This window comes from Tachyglossus aculeatus, chromosome 4, assembly GCF_015852505.1.
Source record: "Tachyglossus aculeatus isolate mTacAcu1 chromosome 4, mTacAcu1.pri, whole genome shotgun sequence".
Lineage (NCBI taxonomy): Eukaryota > Metazoa > Chordata > Mammalia > Monotremata > Tachyglossidae > Tachyglossus > Tachyglossus aculeatus.
The window spans coordinates 55,732,909-55,748,176 of record NC_052069.1 but is presented as its reverse complement, the minus strand read 5'-3'; the positions used below and the strand labels follow the sequence as shown (position 1 = coordinate 55,748,176).

At 43.8% G+C, this 15,268-nt stretch overlaps 1 protein-coding gene across 1 annotated transcript in view; it reads right to left on the bottom strand.

Annotated features, from left to right (window-relative positions):
• The window catches only part of SLC30A7 (solute carrier family 30 member 7), a 107,441-nt gene that overhangs the window by 25,761 nt on the left and 66,412 nt on the right, over positions 1-15,268 (bottom strand). The window contains exon 8 of the mRNA XM_038745777.1: positions 13,924-14,059. Coding sequence (XP_038601705.1) covers positions 13,924-14,059 — 136 coding nt within the window. The remainder of the gene's footprint in view (positions 1-13,923; positions 14,060-15,268) is intronic.

The window sequence follows — 15,268 nt, the reverse complement described above, 5'->3', positions numbered from 1 at the left end:
AAGAATTTACTGAGCGCTTACTATTTGCAGAGCACTGTACTAAGCGCTTGAGAGAGTACAATATAACAGAGTTGGTAGACATAATTCCTGCCCACAAGGAATTTACAGTCCAGAGAATCAAGCAATAAATCAACTGTATTTACTGAGCGCTTACTATCTGCAGATCACTGTACTAAGTACTTAGGAAAATACAATATAACAGTTGATAGATGAATTTCCTGCCCAAAAAGAGCTTACAGTCTAGAGAAGTGATCAGTCAACTATATTTATTATTTATTTTGTGCAGGCACTGTACTAAACACTTGGGAGAGTACAATATAACAGTTGGTAGATACATTTCCTGCCCACAAGGAGCTTACAGTCTAGAAGGGGAGACAGAAAATAAATTACTAATGTGCACATAAATTCTGTGAGGCGAGGGTGGAGTGAATAAAGGGTACAACTCCAAATGCAAGGGTGAAGGAGCAGGGAGAGGGAGTAGGGGGAATGAAGGTTTAGTAGAGAAAGGGCTCTTGGAGGAGACCTTATTTAATAAGGTTTTGAAGTTAAGGAGAGTCTGTTGGATTTGAAGGGGGAGGAAGTTCCAGGACAGGGGAAGGATGTGGACGAGGGGTCGACAGCGAGATAAGCAAGATCGAGGTACAGAGTGTAGGTTTGGCATTTAGAGGAGCAAAGTGAGCATGCTGGGTTGAAGTACGAAATCAGAGAGGAAAGAGAGGAGGAAGAAAGAGAGGAGAGGGCAAGGAGATTCACGACAATGGTAAAGAGTTTCTGTTTGATGCAGAGGTGGATGGGCAAACACTAGAGGTGGGGAATCCTGGACTGAATGTGCTTTTAGAAAAATGACCCAGGCAACAAAGTGAAGTACGGATTGGAGAGGAGAGAGAGAGACAGAAGGCAAGGAGGTCAGCAGGGAGGCTGATGAAGTAATCCAGGCGGGATGGGATATGTCCTTTCTTCATCATCAATCATATTTATTGAGCGCTTACTGTGTGCAGAGCACTGTCCTAAGCGCTTGGGAAGTACAAGTTGGCAACATATAGAGACAGTCCCTACCCAACAGTGGGCTCATAGTCTAAAAGGGGGAGACAGAGAGCAAAAGCAAACATACTAACAAAATAAAATAAATAGAATTGATATTTACAAGTAAAATAGAGTAATAAATATGTACAAACATATATACACATATACAGGTGTTGTGGGGAAGGGAAGGAGGTAAGATGGGGAGATGGAGAGGGGGATGAGGGAGAGAGGAAGGAAGGGGCTCAGTCTGGGAAGGCCTCCTGGAGGAGGTGAGCTCTCAGTAGGGCCTTGAAGGGAGGAAGAGAGCTAGCTTGGCGGATGGGCAGAGGAAGGGCATTCCAGGCCCGGGGGATGACGTGGGCCGGGGGTCGATGGTGGGATAGGCGAGCGTGTGGTAGTCATTAGGATGGAGAGGAAAGGACAGATTTTAACAATGTTGTGAAGGTTGATTCAAAAGGATTTGGTGACATATTGAATATGTGGAACAGGTGAATATGTGGACTGAACAAGAGAGATGAGTCGAGAATAATGCCAAGGTTATGGGATTGGAAGACAGGGAGGATGGTGGTGCTGTCCACAGTGATGGGAAAGCCATGGGGTGGACAGGGTATGGTACGGAAGATGAGGTGCTCTGCTTTGGACATGATAAGTTTGAGGCATTGGAGGGACAGCCAAGTAAACATGTCCTGAAGGCAGAAGGAAATATGTGATGGTGGCGAAGGAGAAAGATCAGGACTGAAAAAAGGCTTGATATTGAACTCTCCCCACTAGAGTCTATACTTCACTCTGCTGTCCGGATTATCTCTCTATGGAAACGCTCTGGTCATGTCACTCCCCTCCTCAAAAATCTCCAGTGGTTGCCTATTAACCTTAACATGAAGCAAAAATTCCCCAATATTGGCTTCAAAGCTCTCCAACACCTCACGCCCTCCTAACCTCACCTCCGTTCTCTCCTTCTACAGCCCAGCCCGCACACTCCACCCCTCTTCCACTAACCTTCTCACTGTGCCTCATTCTCACCTGTCCCACCGCATGTCCTACCTCTAGCCTGGAATGCCCTCCCTCCTCACATCTGCCAACAGGCTCTCTTCCCCTTTTCAAAGCCCTACTGAGAGCTCACCTCCTCCATGAGGCCCTCCCAGACTGAGAACCACCATTCCTCTGCTCCTCCTCCCCTCCCCATCGCCCCTACTCCCTCCCTCTGCTCTACCCTGTTCCCCCCAACAGCATTTGAATATATTTGAACACATTTATTACTCTATTTTATTAATGATGTGTGTATATATATATATATATATATATATATATATATAATTCTTTTTATCTATTTTGATGGTGTTGATGCCTGTCTACTTGTTTTGTTGTCTGTCTCCCCCTTCTAGACTGGGAGCCCATTGTTGGGTAGGGAGAGCCTGCTTTTGGGTAGGGACCGTCTCTATATGTTGCCAACTTGTAGTTCCCAAGCGCTTAGTACAGTGCTCTGAACGCAGTAAGCGCTCAATAAATACGATTGAATGAATGAATGAATTATCTCTGTTGCCGAACTGTACTTTCCAAGCGCTTAGTACAGTACTCTGCACACAGTAAGTGCTCAATAAATATGATTGAATGAATGAATGAACTTTCTTGAAAGCATTACAAACTAAAGCCAAACTGTGTTTTGCTTTCTCAATAATTGCTGGCTACTCACAGCTGGAAAACAAATTATTGAAAAGTTCCTAATAAATGATGGAAATGAACTAAGGAGACTAGAAACTGAGCTCTCTGTCCAGTGGCTCAAAACCTCTTGTAATTGTTCAGGAAAAGAGTGGCTGTGGCTTTCAGCAGCACATTCTTGAAATCCGCAGGATGCCGAGGTGAGTAGGTGACAGTCACCTGCTAAAGCACAAACTCTGTCTCCCAACTCAACCTGGTTACCAGGTGGTTTGAGTTGAATCATTCTGAAAGGGGACAACTCCAAAATAAAAAAAGTTCATAGTCTTTAAAGCTAGGCCTTATAGGGAACTTAGATATAATTTTTACAGCCAATCTTTACTTCCAATTCAAGCCTTCTTGGAAAGCAGATTCAGAGAGATGATCAGATTGAAATTCTGGCACTTGGTAAACTCATCTTTGCATCACCATTTACTATGTGCCAGGCACTCTACTAGCGCAGAGATTGATACAAGAAAATTGGATTGGACATAGTCCCACACAGGGTTCACAGTCTTAATCCCCCTTTTACAGATGAGGTAACTGCAGCACAGAGAAGTGAGGTGACTAGGCCAAGGCCACACAGCAGATGAGTGGTGGAGCCAGGATTAGAAGCCATGACCTTCTGACTCCCAAGCAACAGAAGCATGCATCTCCTAGGAGCAGCGTGGCTCAGTGGAAAGAGCCCGGGCTTTGGAGTCAGACGTCATGGGTTCAAATCCCGGCTCCACCAATTGTCAGCTGTGTGACCTTGGGCAAGTCACTTACCTTCTCTGTGCCTCAGTTCCCTCATCTGTAAAATGGGGATTAAGACTGTTGGCCCCACGTGGGACAACCTGATCACGTTGTATCGCCCCAGTGCTTAGAACAGTGCTTTGTACATAGTAAGCACTTAACAAATACCATCATTATTACTATTAGAAGCCATGACCTTCTGACTCCCAGGACTGTGCTCTACGCATTTCATCCTGCCGCTGCTCATTGTCACGTTTCTTCTTAAGGTTTTACCCCCATTATTTTTCTCAAAAGATGCTGCCCCTTTCCACTACTACTGCTGAATTAGAATCATCTCTAGGTGAAAATAATCTCTGGGGCAAGCAAAGTTCCCAGAGCATATGCTCCATCAAAGTAGTTATCTTTGATTATCTCCATTCAGTCGGAGAATCTTTCAGTTAGAGAAACAGCTTGGCCTAGTGGATAGAGCATGGGCCTGGGAGTTGGAAGAACCTGGGTTCTAATCCCGCCTCTGGCACGTATGTGCTGTGTGACCTTGGGCAAGTCACTTAACCTCTCTGGGCCTCAGTTACCTCACCTGTAAAATGGGGATTAAGACTGTGAGCCCCATGTGGGACGTGGACTGTGTCCAACCTGAGTGGCTTGTATCTACTCCAGCACTTCGTAAAGGGCCTGACTCACTGCAACATCATCAGGTCCCACATGGGACTCAGTCTAGGTAGCAGGGAGAACAAATACTTTGCAGATAAGGGAACTGAGGCACAGAGAAGGTAAATGATTTGCCCAAGGTCACATAACAAACAAGTAGTGAAGCATGAGTTAGAACCCAGATACTCTGACTCCCAGCCCATGTTCTTCCCATTAGGCCACTCTGCTCCTTGTCTTTCAGAGTTCACATTGAAGCAACTGCTAAACGCTTCCCATTCTTCCGTATCCAAACAGACTGGTCCAAGTTCTTAACAGAGCATGGTTAGGCAAATGTTTCCGCTTCCTTACTGGTCTTTCAGCCTCCAGACTGTCCTCACTACTGTCTATACTATACACTATTGCACAGATCATCTTTCCAAAGCGGCTGAGGCAATATGGTCTAGAGGAAAGACCACCGAACTGGGAGTCAGAAGACTCGGGTACTAGACCCTTCTCTGCTACTGGTCTGCTAAGTGAAACAGGACGACTCATGCAACCTCTCTGAGCCTCAATCTTCTCATATTTAAACAGGGATAAGAGGGATGGTGAGCCCCTTGTGGGGCAGGGACTGTGTTGGATGTGTTTACCATGCAACTGCCCCAGCATTTAGCGCACAATGGTACTAATTGAGTGCTTACTGTGTGCACAGCATTGCACTAAGCCCTTGGGAGAGTACAATACAATGGAGGTGGTCAACATAATTTTACTTATTTATATTGATGTCTGTTTATTTGTATTGATGTCTGTCTCTCCCACCCCCCAAGACTGTGAGCTCATTGTGGGCAGAGGTTGTCACTCTTTATTGTTGTATCATACTTTCCCAAGTGCTTAACACGGTGCTCTGCATACAGTAAGCGCTCAATAAAAAGAGATTGAATGAATGAATGAATGGATCTTACACTCTAGTGAAGACAGACACTTAACCGAACTACAGATAATAACAGTAACAATAATAACGGTAATTGTTAAGCACTTATTATGTATCAAGCACTGTTCTAACTGCTGGGGAAGATACAAGATAATCAGGCACCACATGGGGCTCATAGTCTAAGTAGGAGAGAGACCACATATTCAATCCCCATTTTGCAGATGAGGCAATTAAGGCACAGAGAAGTCAAATAAAGCCCAAATCACACAGCAGGTACGGGGCAGAATGGAATTAGAACCCATGTCCTCTAGCTTCCAAGTCAGTGCTCCTTCTACTAGGCCTCACTGCTTCTCTTCTCAGATAAGGGAAGCAGTACCTAAGTGCTGTGGGGCTGAGAGTGGGGTGAACATCAAATGCTTAAAAGAGTACAGATCCAAGTGATGTAGAAGGGAGAGGGAGCAGGGGAAATGAGGGCTTAGTCAGGGAAGCCCTCTTGGAGGAGGAGATGTGATTTTACTAAGGCTTCGAAGGTAGAGAGAGTGATCATCTGTAGGACATGAAGGGGGAAGTAGTTCCACGCCAATACAGGATGTGGGCAAGAAGTCAGCATTGAAATAGATGAGACAGAGGTACAGTGAGTAGGATGGCTATGGTGGAGTGAGGGGACCCCTCACGGGGTTGTACTAGGAAATCAGGGAAGTAAGATAGGAAGGGGTATGCTCATTGAGTACTTCAAAGCCAACTGTAAGAAATTTCTTTTTGATGCCAAGGCTTCTTGGAGGAGATACAATTTTAGTAAGACACCGAAGATGGGGAGAGTTGTGGTCTGCTAGATATGAAGGCAGAGAGATTTCCAGGCAAAGGGGAGGACTGGAACAAGGGGTTGATGGCGGGAAAGAAGAGGAACAATAGTACCTCACTTACTATACTAAGTAGGTCACTGTTAGAAGAGCCAAGTGTGGGAGCTGTGTTGTAGGGGGACTAAGGAGGGGGAGGGCTGCCTTAAAGCCAATAGGAAGCTATTGTTTGATGCCAAGATTGATGGGCAACCTTTGGAGGTTTTTGACGAGTGGGGAGATATGCCCGGAATTAATTCTTTTGAAAAATGATCCAAGCAGCAGAGTGAAGTACAGACTGTAGTGGGAAAGACTGAAGGCAAGGATGCAAAGTAGTCAAAGTAGGTTATGATAAGCACTTCAACCAGCATGGTAGCAGTTTGGACAGAGAGGAAGGGGGCTCATAAGGAGATAAATACTGAGGTAAAGAGGGAATGGGGAGAGGGAAAGGCCAACAGAGAGGGGAAAAGGAAAGAGAAAGACAAGGGAATAGACAAGAAAATGGGAGAGACAAAGTAGGCATTTTAGTTCCTTCTCCTCCTCCTATTCCACCACTATCTGCTGGTTTCCTCTGTAGTTACCACTTCCTGGCTCCAAATTTCTACCCGAGCCATGACACGGCAGCTGCAAGCAGTGTCTTCAGGGACCGAGGGCAGATAACTGGGCCAAAACCAGTCCTTCTGAGCAGCCAACAGGAGTTCCCCGTGGGGCAGTAGTTGGGCGAAATACTTTGGGCATCCCCAGAGAACTCCCATCTGCAGGCCAGAAAGGTCAGTTCCACCACGGTGGCAGCGGTGGCTAATGCCGCTGCTGAGAGGCAGCAGTAGGAGATGCACTACCAACGGGCCGCACCTTAGACATTTCAGTTGGCAGGGCGGAAACCTAGAAAAGCATGATCATCCCATGCAAACTGATGCGGCTGCTCCTGTAGCCTGTGGGGATGGGGCTTTGGGGGACACTTGGACGGTGAAAAACGCAACTCAACTTCACCGTGGTTACTTGCCCTACCTGGGCCAGGTGCTACCTTGTCACAGCTCTGGCTCTCTGCCGGTCCTTCTCATCCTCCCAGCTGAGCATAGCCCCAGGGAAGAGGCAACCCATGATGGATGGGAAGCCTATGCCCAGGCATGGCAGATTCCTAAATGGGACGCTGTGCCTTTACGTGGCTCGGTCATAGCTGCAGGTGAGAAGGGGATGGGCCACCCAAGAAAGATGCCTGTTGTCCCAGAGTTGGATGTTCCCTGAGATATGGCTGCAGGATCTCTCTGCCTCTCCTCCAGGCTCGGGATCCTGGTGAAATCTGCCAAGGTTCCCTGGATGGATGGGGAATGGGGGCAGCTTTCACTCCCCCAGGTCCCCTGTGGCCAGGATCGGGGCAGAGTACCCTGCAGGGAAGAGTTTGCATGAAGGAGAGAAGGAGGCTAGGCAGCAAAAGCCAAGATTGCCGGGTACTGCCAGCACCCAAGCCTCTCCATTCCCTCTCCCCTTCTCCCTGTTCCTCTCAGCATGGCTTCTGCTCCCTTCAGGGACTGTCCAGACAGAGACCAGATACCACAGTGGCAGAGACCAGAGCTCTCCACTCCACCTGGGGAGGGGAAAAGTCACTGTGGTGAGTCGGAAGGAAGTTTGGAGGCAACAAAGGGAAGCAAAGGAAGGAAGGCAGATTAGGCTTGGCTGGTGGGAGCAAGCCTTTTGAAGCTCTGCCATTCCCTGGCACTGCAGGATGCTCTCTTCTTGTTTCCTGGGGCAGACAAGAATCTAGTGGAGCAAAAGGGAGAGGAGGGCACAGGAGCAGTGAGGGGATGCCAGCAAAACAGATCAGCCCCGGGGCCTTTGGGAGAGGGACAATCCAACTCTGACACTGACCTACCTGAACCATCTGTCCCAAGTACTTCAAATAATTACTATTTTGGTGCCACCTTCCAGCCAATCACAAGCTGAATGGTGACAGACCTGATGGTGACTCTCCTATGCACAGAGAGACAGAGAGGCAAGTTTTCACTTTCAAACTAATTCTTTTCAGTTTTAGAATTAAAGATGTAATATCGTGAGGCAATTTTTTCACACAACTTCAATCCTGCCGATATAAAAGATATCCTTCTAAAGGGTCAATCAAACAAATGGGAAATTACTACCCTACTTTCAAATCAGAAATGAAATTCACACTTTCAGAATTACAGTGAAAAAACAAAGTGTACGTGAATGCAGATTGGAAATTAAATTCCCATAATCTATAAATATATGATGTGGCTTAGGTTAACAAACTAGAAAAAAAAAATGGCTACTCATGCAATTTAAAAGAGAGTTAGCATATCTAATCAAGTCCAGAAGTCAACAACACCCTGCCCTTACCTCGTGAGGCACTGGAATCACAGGACTTAAAAGAACAAGCCCAACCCACTTTTCTTGAAATACTTCGGCAGAAAGGGTAACAAGTGCAGAAAAGGGAATCCTTTTAAGCAGTGGCAAGAGGAGAAGTCAGAAAGTAATGTTTACCAACCACCTCTTCTATGCAGAGCATTGCACTAAGCAATCAAGAGAGTTCAACAGGGTTAGTTGAAATGATCTCTGCCCTCAAGGAGCTTTCTTTCACAGAAGATAGACAAGAAAAAATTTACAGATAGGAGAAAGATGAAAAATTAGAGTAGAAAAATAATTAAAGTACACATTGGGGACCAACATCAGACACTGGGGGTGGGGGTGTGGGGGGGAGGGGGAGTGTGTGTGTGTGTGTGTGTGTGTGTGTGTGTGTGTGTGTGTGTGTGTGTGTGTGTGTGTGTGTGTGTGTACAAACATGCAAGGGAGACCCTAGAATCCAGACTCTTTTGGGACACCCAAGCATATAAAAACCAAAATAGGCTGCTAATTAAACAAATGACGGTCTTTGTTTGAGGGTGGATCACAACAGCCAGCAGTTGCGGGGACAGAAGGGTGATACCAGCCACATGGCACCAGTACTGGCTCTATATATTCAAGGGAGAAAGGAACTGCAGCCACTGCACTCCCTGATGTTAAGAATTTTCTCCATCTGCACAATTCCAAACAGACTACACCCTGACCTGACAACCTAAAGGGAAAGGGGTAATGCCACTTTTGGTCCCTAAACCCCACTGAGATCTACTCACTTCAGTGCCCCAGTAGGATTAAGATATCCAGAGATTATAACACTCTTGAAAAATAAACCACAGAAGGAAATATTTTAGCCAACACCCAAAGCCATTTAAAAAAAAAAAAACCACACCCTTCCCTGAACTTCGCATTTTCTCTGAAACTTCTCAGTTCAAAGATGCATTCGTTTCAAGCACGTGGAAAAAGTGTATTCTTTATCTCAAAGTACTATGGGTAACAGATGCAAGTCATTGAACCTTGAGTTGAACAACCAGTTCTTATAATGCCTGTGTCAAGTCTTGGTGCACCCTCACTGCATTGACAACTGAATAAAATTAAGATATATAAGCCTGTACCGTCTCTTGAAGTTCTGAAAAATGGCCATTTGGGATTCAATATGTTTCTGGCTTCTACTAGTAATCCACCACTTCAAACCTTCACCCTCTACTTTTACATCCAAGAGTCTGATCTGCTTCCTCCCTCAAATGGAACTGGAAATTAAAGTATCTAGAAAATGTGAAAAGCTACATTATGTACTAAACAGTGAAAAGCTAGTGTGCATTTCTACTAGTAGTCTATATTTCCTTTTAATTGATTTTTAAGTGTTGTGGGAAGAGGGCAAAAAGCATTTAGAGTTGCTAGACTGGCATTCTGCTGAGAGCTGAAATTAAAAAAAAAAAATCTCAACAAGATTTGAAAAATACCACATCAGTAACGAGCCTCATTTCCGTGCACTGCTTACATCTCTCATTTTCCATCACACATAGAGGTGCCCCTTTTATAGGTATGTTTCCAAAACAATATTCAGGGCTACAGTAGATATCAACTATATGTTGAGGGAGTCTCAAGATTTTAAGGGACACTTCTCCCATTCCAATCCTGCTTGCTTTCTTGCTGCAACACTGAATTCCAATTCTACTCAGAGAAAAAGTACTAAGACCACTCCAGTCATAATAATAATAATATTAATAATTGTGGTACTTGTTAAGGGCTTAATAGGTGCCAAGCATCATACTACGTGCTGGGGTAAATCCAAGTTAATCAGATCCCACATGGGGCTCACAGTCTGAGTAGGAGATGGTAAGCTCTGTGTGGGCAGGGATTGTCTCTCTTCATTGCTGAACTGTACTTTCCAAGCACTTAGTACAGTGCTCTGCATACAGTAAGCGTCCAATAAATTCATTCATTCATTCATTCACTCAATCGTATTTATTGAGCGCTTACTGTGTGCAGAGCACTGTACTAAGCGCTTGGGAAGTACACGTTGGCAACATATAGAGACGGTCCCTACCCAACAGTGGGCTCACAGTCTAGAAGGGGGAGACAGAAAACAAAACAAAACATATTAACAGAATAAAATAAATAGAATAAATATGTACAAGTAAAATAAATGAATAAATAAATAATGAATGAGTAAAATAAATAATAAATACGTACAAACATATATACATGTGCTGTGGGGAAGGGAAGGAGGTAAGGCGGGGGGGATGGAAAGGGGGAGGAGGGGGAGAGGAAGAAGGGGGCAATAAATACGAATGAACAGGTATTGAATCCCCATTCTGCAGATGAGGGAACTAAGGCCCAGAGAGGTGAAGTGACTTGCCCAAGATCACACAGGCAGACAAGTGCAGGAGCCAGGATTAGAACCCAGGTCCTCTGACTCCCAGGCCCGTGAGGTTTCTTTCCACTAGGTCATGCTGTTTCTCATCATCATCATCAACATCATCATTTACTGAGCATCTGGGTGCATTTGAAAACTTAGAACAGAAAAAAAGGAAGGATCCAGTCCCTGCCTTTACAGAGCTTACAATCTAAATGGAAGAAAGCGACAATTAGGGGTCAGACAATGTCGAAAAGACAAGAGTTACCAGAGTAAGAGGAGACACATAATTTTAAAAAACAATTAAATAAAAAGATAATCAATCAATGGTATTTACTGAGTGTTTCCACCAAGTACTCAATAAATACCACTGATTGACAATGTGGAGAGCACTGTACTAAGCACTTAGGAAGGTACAATACAACAGAGTTGATAACAATTATGCTACTTGTTAAGTACTGCCCTAAACGTTGGGATGGATACAACTTAATCAGGTCCCACAAGGGGCTCACATTCAAAGTAGGAGAAAGAAAAGTTACTGAATCCCCATTTTGCAGATCAGGGAACTGAGGCTCACAGAAGTTAGAACAGTGCTCGGCACATAGTAAGCACTTAACAAATACCGTAATTATTATTTATTTATTATGTCAGATGACTTGCCCAAGGTCACACAGGTAAGTAGCAGAACTGGGATTAGAATAATAATAATGATATTTGTTATGCGCTTACTGTGTGCCAAGCACTGTCCCGGGGGGCTCACAGTCTTAATCCCCATTTTACAGATGAGGTAACAGGCACAGAGAAGTTAAGTGACTTTCCCAAAGTCACACAGCTGGCAAGTGGCGGAACCAGGGTTAGAACTCATGACCTGGAACCAGGGTTAGAACTCATGACCTCTGACTCCGAAGCCCGTGCTCTTTCCACTAAGCCATGCTGCTTCTCTATACTTGGGTCTTTTGACTCCCAAGCCCATGCTCTTTCCACTAGGCCAAGCTGCTTTCCTGGTAGGCATGATCCCTACCTACAAAAAGCTTACAGTCTATGCAGGAAGACAGGCATTAAAATTACAGAAAGGGGAAATAGTCGAGTATCATATATGTGCATAAGTGCTGTGGGGCTGAGATAAGTATCAGTGTGCTTAAGGGGAGCACAGCCAACCATTTAGTCAACACAGAGGGCAGGCAGATAGGGGAACTAAGTCTGGGAAAGATATATTGGAGGACATCAATCAATCAGTCAGTCAATGGCATTTATTGAGTGCTTTCTGTGTGCAGAACACTGTACTAAGAGCTTGAGAGTACAATACAAAAGAGTTGGAAATCATAGTCCCTGCCCACAAGGAGATTACAGTCCAGAAGAGATGTGAGTTTAGAAGGGTTGGTAGGTGGGAAGAATGGTGGACTGTCAGATATGAAGGGGAGGACTTTCCCAAGGGAGAACAAAGGCAATGTGCTGGTGATGGGATAAAAAAGATCGAAGTATTGAGAGTAGGCTGGTGTTTAGAGGAGCGGAGTATGTGGGTTGGAATAGGAAATCAGGGAAATCAGGTAGGAGGGAGATTGCTGAATTAGTCCCTTAAAGCAGATGGTAAGGAGTTTGTTTGATGTGGAGGTGCATGGGCCATACACCAAAAGACAAAATTGTATCATTAGAGGTTATTATGTGCCCCTCAAGTACTTGATACTACTGCCCACATACAAATACATGTAACACATGACAAGAAAGATCAAAGCTTAATCTTTCCTTTATGCTTTCCTGACCCTCCCTTTTTCTGAGATGAGTCTCTGCTAACTAAAAAGAAACATGGCAGCTTTAAAGATGCAAAGTGGAAAAGGATCTCTAAAACCAGAGCCCAACTCAAGCAGAGATTTTCTTCCCTAGGAATAAAACCTACAAGTGTTACAGAAACTGAAATGCAAATGGATTACTTTCTGGGACCCAGAAGACTGGTCACTGCACTCCATTTCAATTACATGTGTTTAATGTAAGCAATAGCCACAATTTTCAAGGAAATTAAGAAGGGGGAAAACTGTGTTTGGCAGAATTTCTCTGGAAGTGGAGGGCTGAACAGTCCCTACTGGCCCATTTCCACAGTACTCTGCCATGCTATTATGCTCCATTTAGTGCTCTACAAGAATCACAGTCACATTTTTAAATGTCATTCTAATTAATCATTCAATCAATTACTGGGCACTCACTTTATGCAGAGCACTCCACTCTACTAAGTGCTTGGAGACCACAATGCAATAGATTTGGGAGACACGTTCCCTGCCCACAAGGAGCTTACAGGTTCACACACTTCTCAATCGTAACCTATGGATCATAAAACATTGGGCTCAGCTCCAAAAATCACTGTAGATTAATTTTCCCATGGGTAAAAATCTCAATCGATAAGATTTATTGAGCACCTAGTGTGTACAAAGCACTATGCTAAGCACTTGGGTGGACACCACAGAGGCGGAAGACACAATCCCTGCTCTCACAGGGTTTACAGTTTAGCAAAGAGAGCCAGACACAGAATAAAGCAAAATTTGGAAGACGAAGAGACGGTGAAATGGATATGTGGCTAAGTCTGTGCTTAAATAGTATAGTATACAAGCCATTATGTACAGAAGTGCTGTTGTTTATTGGGAGTGCCAAGGTGTGAAGGTTGGGTAAAAGTGGAATTTGGGACGATAGGACCTGGGAAGATGAAAATTAATCAGGGAAATAATGATAAATAAAAATAATAATAACAATAGTATTTGCTAAGAGCTTGCTCTATGCCAAGCACTGTGGTAGATACAAAACAATAAGACTGGACACAGTTCCTGCCCCATATGAGTTTTACAGTCTAAGGAGGAAGATCAAGTATTTAATCCCCATTTTACAGATAAGGAAACTGAGGCATGGAGAATTTAAGTGACTGGCCATAGGTCACATATCAGGTAAGTGGAACAGCCAGGATTAGAACAGTGCTTTGCACATAGTAAGCGCTTAACAAATGCCATCATTATTATAATTATTATTATTAGAACCGAGGTCCCCTAACTGCCAGGCCCAAGCTCTTTCCACTAGGCCATGCTGCTTCTCCAGCATCCTGCAGAAGATGAGAATGCAGAAGGGCTTTAAAGACGTGAACTACAGTCTGACAGACTTGAAGCGGGAAGACTTTCCAAACCAAGGGGAAAGGAAAGTACTAAAAAATTAAAGGAAAAGAAAATGAAGCAAAGAAAAGATGTAAACCTAGAGAAACAAAAGCAGAAAGGAAGGTCACTGTGAGAAAGACCAAAAGAAAGTCAGCATATGTTACTCCTTCACCTACAAACTTTGAGATTAAGGCTACAGGGCCTTCGTCACAGGTTTGTTTTTGATAATATCAGACCAGCACTTACCTCACAACTATAAGAAGAGCTATTAGCATTGAACAGATAGGATCTGCTATCATCAGACCAAAGTTCTGCATCAGGATAGCAGATGCAATTACACCAATACTCCCAAGCGTATCTGCAAGAATGTGTAAAAATACCCCTACAAAAGAGCATAATCAGAATTAAAATAAAGGCTTTAAAAAGAATGTCCTCAAAATTCAAACTGGCCTGGATCAAAGTAAAATCTCCTAAACTACAGAATACTCATGTTTGTTTCAATGTCATCAAATTAGTTTCTCTCAGTGCCTAGTTCTTTTTACTTGCTTCTAGAAAACTGCTGCCAATAGAACTCCTTTAGTTACTCAGGACAAACATCACTTAGCAAAGTGCATAAAACTAGATGAATTTACAGCGATGTAGCGAGTCATACTAAGCCCTTCACTGGTCATTTTCTAGCTGGTGCTGCTTCTCATTTGCTAACACAGTAGGAACTGAGCTGAGTTGCGTGTCCATGAGTCAACGTCCAATACAGAAATATACTGCTGAAGACTTGATTTCTGAGAATAACCCAGGCAGTCATTTTTTGCCAAAAAGGTGTCTCGAATAAGATTATAATATATTGTTGGAAAGCTTAATACTGCCCATGAACCATCGAAAATGGGAAAAGCACCCAAATTTAGAACTAAATATGAGATAGTGTGTCAATAGAGCCCTCTGCTGGTGATTTAACTTTTGTTAACTGTGAGATACAATTTTCCTTATCTTTAAATTAGTTTCCTTCATTAATGATGCAAAAATTGGGGTAGATAAAGTTGCAGCATTTAATCAGAATGATGATGATGATGATGATGATCTTAATAATACTATTTTATGCATTTACTATGAACCAAACATTGATGTACATACAGGGCAACTTTCTAGACTGGAAGCTCGTTGTGGACAGGATACGTGTCTACCAACTCTGTATTGCCCAACAGTGATATTTACTGAGTGCTTACTCTGTGCAGAGCACTGTACTAAATACTTGGGAGAGTGCAATATATTAGAGTTGGTCAGATACAGTACCTGACCACAAGGACCTTGCAATCTAGAGGACTGACTGATTGATAATCAAGTCAGACAGTCTCTGTCCTACATAGGGTTCACAGTTGGTGTAGGAAGGAGAAGAGGCACTGACTCCTTATTTCACAGATGAGGGAACTGAGGTACAGAAAAGTAAAGTGACTTGTTCAAGGTCACATATCAGGTAAGAGCAAGAGCTGGGATTAGAACCAAGGTTGCCTGACTTGCAAGTCTGTGCTTTCCATTAGGCCATACTACATCTAAGGACTGTTTTCATTTTTCCTTATTTAAAAAGCTACACAATCTT